Consider the following 10,503-nt stretch of genomic DNA (forward strand, 5'->3'; position numbering starts at 1 on the left):
ATGTGCTTGGTGGTGGGATCCCGTTGGAGGTAGCGGAAGTTACGGAAAATTATACGTTGGACCTGGAGGCTGGTGGGGTGATAGGTGAGGACAAGGGGAACCCTATCCCTAGTGGGGTGGCGGGTGGATGGGGTGAGGGCAGATGTGCGTGAAATGGGAGAGACGCGTTTGAGGGCAGAGTTGATGGTGGAGGAAGGGAAGCTCCTTTCTTTAAAAAAGGAAGACATCTCCCCTATCCTGGAATGAAAAGCCTCATCCTGAGAGCAGATGCGGTGGAACCCTGTATTCCTTTTGCCAATCAACTTTCCAGCTCTTTGCTTCATCCCTCCCCCTCCTGTCTTCTCCTATCATTTCGGATTTCCCCCTCCCCCTCTCACTTTCAAATCTCTTGCCATCTCTTCTTTCAGTTAGTCCTGACGAAGGGTCTTGGCCCGAAACGTCAACTGTGATTCTTCCTATAGATGCTGCCTGGCTTGTTGCATTCCACCAGCATTTTGTGTGTGTTGCTTTGTTTTCTGTTTGGTTGTAACTGTAGTTCACTTGGAATGATGTATCAGGCCCCGAAAAACTTAGTCCTGAAATTCAGAGTTCTGGATAAGCTTGTTGCTCCTTGATATTAATGCTTTAGTAAATATTCCTCTGCCCATACATGCTTATTAAGCAAATACATAGGGAGCCTGCAGATCCAGTTATGTGCTAAACTTGCCAGCTTTTACATGTGTTCTGCATGTTCTGTGAGTTCTATGAGGGTGAGATGATAATACTGCAAAAAGCATATTTAATAGCCTCACCACAAAGAGGGTGGAAAAAAGAACTAAAGACCAGGGTCAATCTGTGATGCACCATCAATAACTCTCGGAGACGTGAGGCGAGATAGGCTTTTATTAGCTGGAAGAAAGCACTGTTAGCAGCAAGAGACCATCACACCACGTCCTGGAGACTGAGGGGGGAGCAGTGCCTCCAATCGCCTTTATACAGGGGTCTGTGGGAGGAGCCACAGGAGCAGTCAGCAGGGGCCGCGTGCCAGACAGGTATATGTAGTACACCACAATCTGAAAGACCATTGCTCAGGAATTTTAATATGCAATGAAATGTGACTGTATTTCTATTAAGTAATTTCATGAAGTAAAATCATGGACTTAAAGCATGGTTTGTAATATATATATCTATATCTATATATATATATATATATATAATTTTCCTTCCAGATACTCTGTGCATTCTGTCAACAGACAGAACCGTTCCACCCTCTCAGTCTAATCACTAGGTAAACCCCATCAAGGCCAGTAAGCAACCACCTTGACCAGCTTGATGAACCGTATCAACTTGTGCTCTCAGCTTGGACCTTTATTCACAAGAGTATCTATGTATCTGCAATCTGTGGTTAATGATCTACTCATTTTTCTCCTCTTGTTCTGCAATGGCAGAACATGCGAAGGGAAAGCTTTCAGGTTTTGCAGCATTAATGTCCTCAATCTATGCTGCATAGTGTTTTGGGCTTTGTGGCTCAGAGCTTTTCTCAGCAGCACTCACTTGAGAAACATATTTCCATGCAAGTTGTGGGCAATGCCACAGCAAGTAGGCTTGTCTTTATTAATCACCTTTACACATGAAGATAGGCTAAGCTTTTGTGATAAAAAACAAATGTTTGATTTTTAAACTTTTTTATTAATTTATCTACATTTATAAAGAGTTTAAATGCTGGATTGATTACATGGAATATTCATTAGATGGCCAAAAATGCACTTTTGTCTCCATTTGGATCCTTATTAAATTCAAGAGTTCCGAAAATATATAGTTCAAGAAGAAATTTTATTGAAACAATTGCATGATAGCACGTTCCATACAAGGTCCAAAAGCCCAAGATATTCACAATCAAGTATGAGGACATGCTTAGCTGTGAGGACAATTTAACACTGTCTGTCCTTATTTTATCAGTCTCATCCAACTTAGAACAGTTGTAAGTGAGAGCTGATATCACCAGACTGAGGGAAAGGGATACTTCTGAATGGAATGAATAGGGCAAAATATTCACACCTCCCTAACCAATCAGAATGAATAATTAAGAAATAATTGATGGAAGAATTGAGAAAGGACAGTAAATTAGAGCATGCTTATCATTTAGTGCAAGGTAGGTCTAGACTGCTTACATTTCTCTGAATAACACCTAATCAAGGTTCCACATATTATTTCAATGCTTTCGTATAAGTGTAGAATTGCCCTTTCCGTAGCTTCATTGATTCCTTTGTCACTTCTAAAGACTGTGGATCTGTATCCTTAGACCCATTTACACCTACATCCCACTTGGGCTCTTTGTTTCTAACTTTCAATGCATTATGTAGCCTCTTAATTTTCCTACCAAAATACACTACAACTCATGTATTTGCATTGAAATTAATTGACTATTGAAATGGCAAATTTGCAAATCTGTTAATAAATTCTTGCATATTATTCAGTCTTTCTCAGTGTTAATTTTATTTATTTGTTTGTTTGTTTATTTATTTAGACACAGCGTGGAATAGGCCCTTCCAGTCTTTTGAGTCACACTGCCCAGCAATGTCCTGATTGAATCCTAGTCTAATCATAGGATGATTTACAATACCATTTAACCTACACCCAGAGGAAACACACGTGGTCACGGCGAGAATGTATAAACCCTTTACACACAACAATGGGAATTCGATCTGGGTCCAAGCGCCACGCACAAAATGCTGGAGGAATTCATCAGGCCAGGCAGCATCTATGGGAAAGAGTACAGTTGACATTTTGTGCCAAAGCCCTTCGGCAGAACTGTAGAAAAAAAGATGAGGAGTAGATTTAAAAGATGGGGGGAGGGAGGAGAGAAACACAAGCTGATAGGTGAAACCAGGAAGAGGAGGGATGAAGTAAAGAGCTGTGAAGTTTATGGGTGAAAGAGATACAGGGCTGGACAAGGGGGAATGTAATAGGAGAGGACAGCAGGCTATGGAAGAAAGAAAAGGTGGAGGAACACCAGAGGGAGGCAATGGACAGGCAAAGAGATAATGTGAGAGAGGGAAAAGGAGATGGGGATTAGTGAAATGAAGGGCATGGGGTCATTACCAGAAGTTCAAGAAATCGATGTTCATGCCATTAGGTTGGAGGCTACCCAGATGGAAGATCAGCTGTTGTTCCTCCAACCTGAGTGTGGCCTCATCGTGACAGTAGGGGAGGCTGAGAGAAATGATTAAATTAAAGACGGTTCTTAAGGAGTCCATTTAGAATGTGCTGACACAGAAAGAACGTGCAAAGCAACTTGCAGGGCAACGTATAAACCAATTTGCAAAATCAGGATGAAACAATAGCTTGCTGATTAAAGAAGCGATACGGGTAACGGGAAGACATGCTTAACGGTTGAACAATAACGGTGTTAATGCGCTGAGGCTGATAAGTGGGCCAAAGGGTAATCACATTTGTAATTTTGTAATGAGATTAAGGAAGAATGTCTGCACCTCACATGGGTGCAACTCACAAAGTCGTAAACAAGTAGGATATAAAAAAACTGTGCAAAGTGTAATTCGGCACTCAATCTAGCAGGAGCTGGTTGGGTCCGACTCTGCAGACTCGAAAAATAAAGTTTACCGTTCTGCAAATTGCTGAGACTCAGTGTGTTTCTGACAACGTGGGGGCTCGTCCGGGATCCACACTCCGGCCGCGGTGGACACGAGGAAGGACATCGGAGACGGTGCACCCCGCCGAGTTTGGCGGTCCCTGACTCCTTGCTCGTCGCTCCGACGCGGCTTGAGCGAGTGATATCCGGACAGCGCAGAGCGGTAAACGGGGAGAAGGGGACAGTACCTGGTACTGGAAGTCCCCAGGACGCACCGGGTAAGTGCCTACTGTTGCAGTAGAAGGGTGCGGGAATAAGTAAGGACGGAGAAGACCGGGAGCGCTACCCGGGGGTCCTCCTGATAAAAGTCCTTGGGACGCACCGGGTAAAGTGCCTACTGTTGCAGTAGAAGGGTGCGGGATTAAGTAAGAGCGGAATAAGATGGGAGGGGGTGGCTCTAAAAAGAAAGAGGAAACGGAAAGACCGGGACCATACCCGGGGGTTCCTCCTGATAGCCCTCTCGGTAGAATGTTTGAGAATTGGGGATGTGGAAGACTAAAAGGGAAACAAAAGAAAAAAAATGATACAGTACTGTTTAATTTGGTCGAAACAGCCGATAGAAAAACCTGCGGTCTGGTGGCCGCGGCTTGGGTCTGAGGAGGATTGGGTACGACAAGCCTTAAACATTTACGTTAATTCAAAACCAAATGTAAAACCGGAAGAAATTGCTTATGCTTTTTGTTGGGCTCCCTGGCCAGGAGTAACAACAAAGAGTTTTAAATTGGGCATTAAAGGGGAGCGGAAGTGGGACCCACTCGATCATTTACCCCCTCCCTATGTCCAGCCTTCTGCGCCCCTTGCGGGAGCAGAGGGAGGACGTGAAGAAAGTGAAGGAACAGAAGAAATAGACCCGGAGAGGGATGTTAGGGAAAAAGCAAAAGCAAGGATCGAAACAAGGAGTGTGACAGGAGCAGATAAGAAAAAGAAAGACGAATTAAAAAAGGAAGAGGTACAGCTGTGTCCCCTTCGAGAGGTTCCAATGGGAGGAGAACGGGGAGGAACAGGATTTGTAAACGTCCCTCTGACAAGTACCGAAGTACGAGGATTTAAGAAAGATATGAAAACTTGGGAAGAAATGCATGCGATTATGGGAACGCTATTTTCTGCACAAGAGAGGCAAATGATACGACAAGCTGCAATATCAATTTGGGGAAGGGAACAGCCGAATGAGTTACCGGGGGACCGGAAATTTCCAGTAAACGACCCACAGTGGGACAAACAAGCAGAAGAGAGAAGACGGCAATATCCCATTGCCATGGAAGGGAGGAGGGGATTACAACCTGTAATTGAGACATTAGTATCAGATGGACTCCTGGAAGAATGTATGTCACCCTTTAATACCCCCATCCTACCGGTCCGAAAGCCCGACGGCACGTATCGAATGGTTCAAGATCTGAGAGGCTTAAATGCGGTAGTCCAAACACGATACCCGGTAGTGCCTAACCCCTATACATTAATGAGCAAAATACCTCCTGAACATGAATGGTTCAGTGTGATAGATCTAAAAGATGCCTTTTGGAGTTGCCCGTTGGAGGAAGGTAGCCGAGATATGTTCGCATTTGAATGGGAAAATCCCTTCACTGGGCGGAAGAAGCAACTCCGGTGGACCGTCTTGCCCCAAGGGTTCACGGAGTCCCCAAACCTATTCGAACAGGTACTGGAGCAAGTATTGGCTGGATTCCATTGTACCGAAAAGAACCAACTATTACAGTATGTCGATGACCTACTACTATCGGGACCAGCAGAGGAGGTAGTGCGAGACGATACTATAAGACTCCTGAATTACCTAGGAGAAAAAGGATTGCGGGTGTCCAAGAAGAAACTGCAATTTGTCGAGAAGGAAATAACATATCTCGGACACAGAGTCAGTAAAGGGCACCGCCAAATAACCCCAGAAAGAATAGCGGGAATAACTAAAATACCGCTTCCCAGGACAAAGAAGGAAATAAGACAATTTCTGGGCTTAGTGGGCTATTGCCGGATTTGGATAGAGAATTATACCCCCCTGGTGAAGTTTATGTACGACAAATTGGCAAAGGAAGACCGGGGAATAATCAGCTGGACCGAAGAAGAAGAACAGAAGTTCAGGAAAATAAAAGGGCAGCTAATTCGGGCCCCGGTATTAACACTGCCAGCACTGGAAAAGCCCTTTCAGCTGTATGCAACAAACAATGAAGGAACTGCGTTAGGAGTACTAACCCAAGAAAAAGGAGGAAAGCGGCAACCTGTGGCCTTTTTATCAAAAATGTTAGACCCGGTATCCCGGGGATGGCCGACGTGCATACAAGCCGTAGCTGCAGCTGCCGTACTAGTAGAAGAAGCACGGAAATTAACCTTTGGGGGAAGAATGACGGTGTATACCCCGCACTCCGTTAGCACCCTCTTAGCCCAAAAAGCTCAGCGGTGGTTGACGGACTCTCGCATACTGAAATACGAAACCATTCTGATGGTCGGGGATGATTTAAGCTTTGAAAAGAACAATAGTTGTAACCCGGCACAGTTCTTATACGGGGAATCAACAGGGGAGGAAACCGAGCATAACTGCATGGAGCTAACAGACCTTCAGACAAAAAGTAGGGAAGATCTACAAGAAGTTCCCCTAATTGAAGGCGAGGAACTATATATCGACGGCTCCTCCAGATGCATCAATGGGGTACGACACAGTGGATATGCTATTATAAACGGGAGGACTAGGGAAACGGTGGAGTCCGGCCGGCTCCCGGGTAATTGGTCAGCCCAGTCTTGTGAACTATATGCCTTGCAGAGGGGACTGCAACTGTTAAGAAACAAAATAGGCACTATATACACCGATTCTAAGTATGCCTATGGAGTGGTACACACCTTCGGAAAGATTTGGAAAGAACGGGGGTTGATAACAGCCAGGGGAAGGGAATTAGCTCACGAACAAATGATAAGCATGACTCTGGAAGCTCTAACACTACCTCAAGAAATTGCAGTGGTTCACGTTCCAGGATATCAACGAGGAACAGCCCCGGAAGCAATAGGAAACCGGCTCGCAGATGAAGAAGCCAAACGGGCAGCAATGGAAAAAATGGTCCGACTTCTAACCCTGATACCAATAAGGGAAGGGCTTAACAAACTACCAGTCTTCACCCAAGTAGAAATAGACGCTATGAGCCAGCTGGGAGCCCGACAAACATCAGAAGGCGAGTGGAAGACCCCCGACGGACGGCAAGTACTGAATAAGGAAGTAACTCGTCATATACTGCAACAACTACACCAACAAAGCCATTGGGGAGTGCAAGCTATGTGCGACACTATCCTAAGGGACTATGTTTGTAAAGGGATATTCACACTAGCTCAACAGGAGGTGTGGGGCTGTTACACCTGCCAAAAGGTAAACAAGAAAATGATGCGTGCCACCCATAAGGGGGGACAAACACTAGCCGTCGGACCGTTCCATCGGATCCAAATAGACTTTACGGAACTACCACAAGTTCAGAGATGGAAGTACCTGTTAGTAATTGTGGATCACTTCACTCGGTGGGTGGAAGCAGTCCCAACCACTAAAGCGGACGCCCCTACAGTGGCACGGATCCTATTAGAAAATATAGTCCCGAGATATGGAATAATGGGGTCTATTGATTCAGATAGGGGAACACACTTTGCCTCAAAAACACACCAGCTAATCTGTGACGCCTTAGGAATCCAGTGGAAGCTGCACACCCCCTGGCACCCTCAGAGCTCAGGAAGAGTTGAGAGGATGAACAGTACTTTGAAGACGCAATTGACAAAACTAATGATGGAAACCAAGCTACCCTGGACCAAGTGTCTACCCCTGGCCCTACTAAGAATCCGCACGGCTCCTCAAAAAGATATAGGAGTATCCCCTTATGAAATGTTGTTTGGCCTTCCATATTGGAACAAGGTGGAGGGCTATCCTTCCCTGCAAGGGTGAGATGTCTTTGTAAGGGACTATTTACAGGCACTGTCTCGTTCTTTTGCAGAATTGCGCAGGAAGGGGTTACTCGCACAAACCCCACCTCTGGACTTCGCACTCCACCGAACTCAGCCCGGTGACTGGGTCCTGATTAAGACTTGGAAGCCAGAGAAGTTACAGCCGCAGTGGGAAGGCCCATTCCAGGTGCTACTGACCACCGAAGCCGCAGTAAGGACAAAAGAAAAAGGGTGGACCCACGCCGCGAGAATCAAGGGACCCGTAAAGCCCGAAGAAGGTGCAGAATGGACTTGCGTCCAGGGAGAAGACCCGATGGTGCTAAAGCTCAAAAGACGGACAGAATGAACTTTGGGACTGTAATGTATATACTGCTATTGTTGAGAAGCGCTGAAGGGGGATGTGATAAGTGCAGGACGACGGTAAGGGTGGGCATGACGGTTTTTCCAGGGTCCTTTGTATCACACTCGCATGTAAATGAGAAATGTTATGACTACAACAAAAAGGAGGAATGCCTGGAAAACAGAAGGCGATATTATCAAGTAAGAAATAAGGGATATGTGTGGGATTGGGGGCCAAGGATTAGGGGTATATGGGAGTGTTACCACTTGTCCTCCCAAGGATAAATGGCTATGCATTAACAAGGGAGGACAGGGGGATATTCCCTCGATATTGGTAGACGATTATGTGGATAAAGTTAAGGAAACTATAATCCAGAATGAGAAAAAGAAAATAGCTGAGGAAACTCAACACAGACAAAAAGCTGCAGTCTCCACAGACCCATCGATATACCAAGAAATAGAAAGGGAGATTACGCTACCAGACGTAAAAGAAAACCTCTTTATAGATCTGGCAACTCGGGTAGCAGGCAGTCTAAATATTAGCAACTGTTGGGTCTGTGGAGGGCCACACATGAGTGAACAATGGCCTTGGCGGGGTGAAAGCCTAAATACATGGGAATTAATTCAGCGGAACTGGACGGTGGTTAAGGATAGAAGGAAGCAGGGGTGGGAACTAACGAATCTCCCCGAAGGACAAATATGTGTTGCGCGGGACGGGGAAATAAAAGTAGGAAAAAGCCCCTGTCAGAGCATTAAGTATAAAGAGCAGAGCGGAAACATTACCTGGTGGCCAGAGGAACCGAAATGGTATATTACCATAGAACCAAAAGGAAACTGTACGCCCCTCGGGAATACCCCCGAAGTATGGAATTGTACTGGAACGGACCCATACCACGGAATTCCCGGGGTGAGCGAGGTTTGGGACAAAGGACAGGGTGTTGCCCCAGAGGGATTGTTTTGGATTTGCGGAGGTAGGGCATACACACGCCTGTTGCCCAACTGGGGGGGAGTGTGTTTCCTGGGAATTATCCGGCCTGAATTCTTCCTGTTGCCCGAGGAGGATGACAAAGCATTGGGGGTAAAGGTATTTGATTCCCTACGAAGAAGTAGGCGAGAGTTGCAGGTTGGAGACTGGGGAGATAGCTGGCCACCCGCCCGGATTATTGAGTATTATGGACCAGCGACCTGGGCTCAGGATGGGTCTTGGTGATATAGGACGCCCATATACATGCTAAACCGAATAATCAGACTACAGGCGGTGGTAGAAGTAATTACAAATCAGACTGCATTGGCCCTGGAACTACTAGCTAAGCAACAAAATCAGATGCGCACTGCTATTTATCAGAACCGCTTGGCATTAGATTATTTGCTTGCGGCTGAAGGAGGAGTATGTGGAAAGTTTAATCTAACCAACTGCTGCTTAAAGATAGATGACAACGGAAAGGTGGTTCAAAAAAATATCAGATAAAATAAGGAAACTGGCCCACGTGCCGGTACAGACCTGGAAGCCGCTGGGGTATTGGGACTGGCTGGACGGATGGTTGAAAGGAGGCTGGTGGCGAACCGCTTTAGGGGTTATAGGAGGGGGATTGATGGTCCTCCTTCTGCTACCATGTCTGATCCCCTGCTTGCGGGAGCTAGTAGCTCGGGTGGCAAGACAAGTCATGCAACCAGGGGCCCCAGCTGATCCTGTTCAGGTACTCCTACAAAGGGAAATAGAGCTAGAGGAAGAAGCCTATGTAAACCCGTGGCAAAAGCCCAACTGATAGCACATTCTAAAAAGAAAAAGGGTGGATTGAGAGAAATGATTCTTAAGGAGTCCATTTAGAATGTGCTGACACAGAAAGAACGTGCAAAGCAACTTGCAGGGCAACGTATAAACCAATTTGCAAAATCAGGATGAAACAATAGCTTGCTGATTAAAGAAGTGATACGGGTAACGGGAAGACATGCTTAACGGTTGAACAATAACGGTGTTAATGCGCTGAGGCTGATAAGTGGGCCAAAGGGTAATCACATTTGTAATTTTGTAATGAGATTAAGGAAGAATGTCTGCACCTCACATGGGTGCAACTCACAAAGTCGTAAACAAGTAGGGTATAAAAAAACTGTGCAAAGTGTAATTCGGCACTCAATCTAGCAGGAGCTGGTTGGGTCCGACTCTGCAGACTCGAAAAATAAAGTTTACCGTTCTGCAAATTGCTGAGACTCAGTGTGTTTCTGACAGAGGCCATGGATGGACATGTTGGAATGGGAATGTGAAGTGGAATTAAAATGGGTGGCCACTGGGAGATCAAGTCAAGTCAAGTCACTTTTTTATTGTCTTTTCGACCATAAACTGCTGGTACAGTACACAGTAAAAACAAAACAACCTTCCTCCAGGACCATGGTGCTGCATGAAACAACACAAAGACTATGTGAGACAACTCAAGGCTACACTAGACTATGTAAAACAACACAAAAACTACATTAGACTACAGACCTATACAGGATTACATAAAGTGCACAAAACAGGGCAGTACAATAATTAATTAATTAATAAAATGATTAATAAATAACACAATAGGCACAGTCAAGGACAAATTTCAATATAATAATAAATGATGTAGATGTCAGTC

The 10,503-nt window shown here is 45.4% G+C and overlaps 1 protein-coding gene across 1 annotated transcript; it reads left to right on the plus strand.

The window, feature by feature from the left end:
* Positions 1-3,157: 3,157 nt before the first annotated feature.
* LOC132393221 (endogenous retrovirus group 3 member 1 Env polyprotein-like) lies at positions 3,158-10,105 on the plus strand. Its single transcript, XM_059968205.1, has 2 exons — positions 3,158-3,846; positions 7,597-10,105. Exon 2 carries the CDS (start codon positions 8,103-8,105, stop codon positions 9,093-9,095), a length of 993 nt encoding a protein of 330 aa, XP_059824188.1. The 5' UTR covers positions 3,158-3,846; positions 7,597-8,102; the 3' UTR covers positions 9,096-10,105.
* Positions 10,106-10,503: the final 398 nt, after the last annotated feature.

The sequence above is a fragment of the Hypanus sabinus genome, chromosome 4 (genome assembly GCF_030144855.1).
Source record: "Hypanus sabinus isolate sHypSab1 chromosome 4, sHypSab1.hap1, whole genome shotgun sequence".
NCBI classification, from domain to species: domain Eukaryota; kingdom Metazoa; phylum Chordata; class Chondrichthyes; order Myliobatiformes; family Dasyatidae; genus Hypanus; species Hypanus sabinus.

What these genes read in the sequence shown, in the direction of transcription:
- LOC132393221 (XM_059968205.1), top strand. Translation starts at nt 8,103, where the DNA reads ATGTGTGGGATTGGGGGCCAAGGATTAGGGGTATATGGGAGTGTTACC.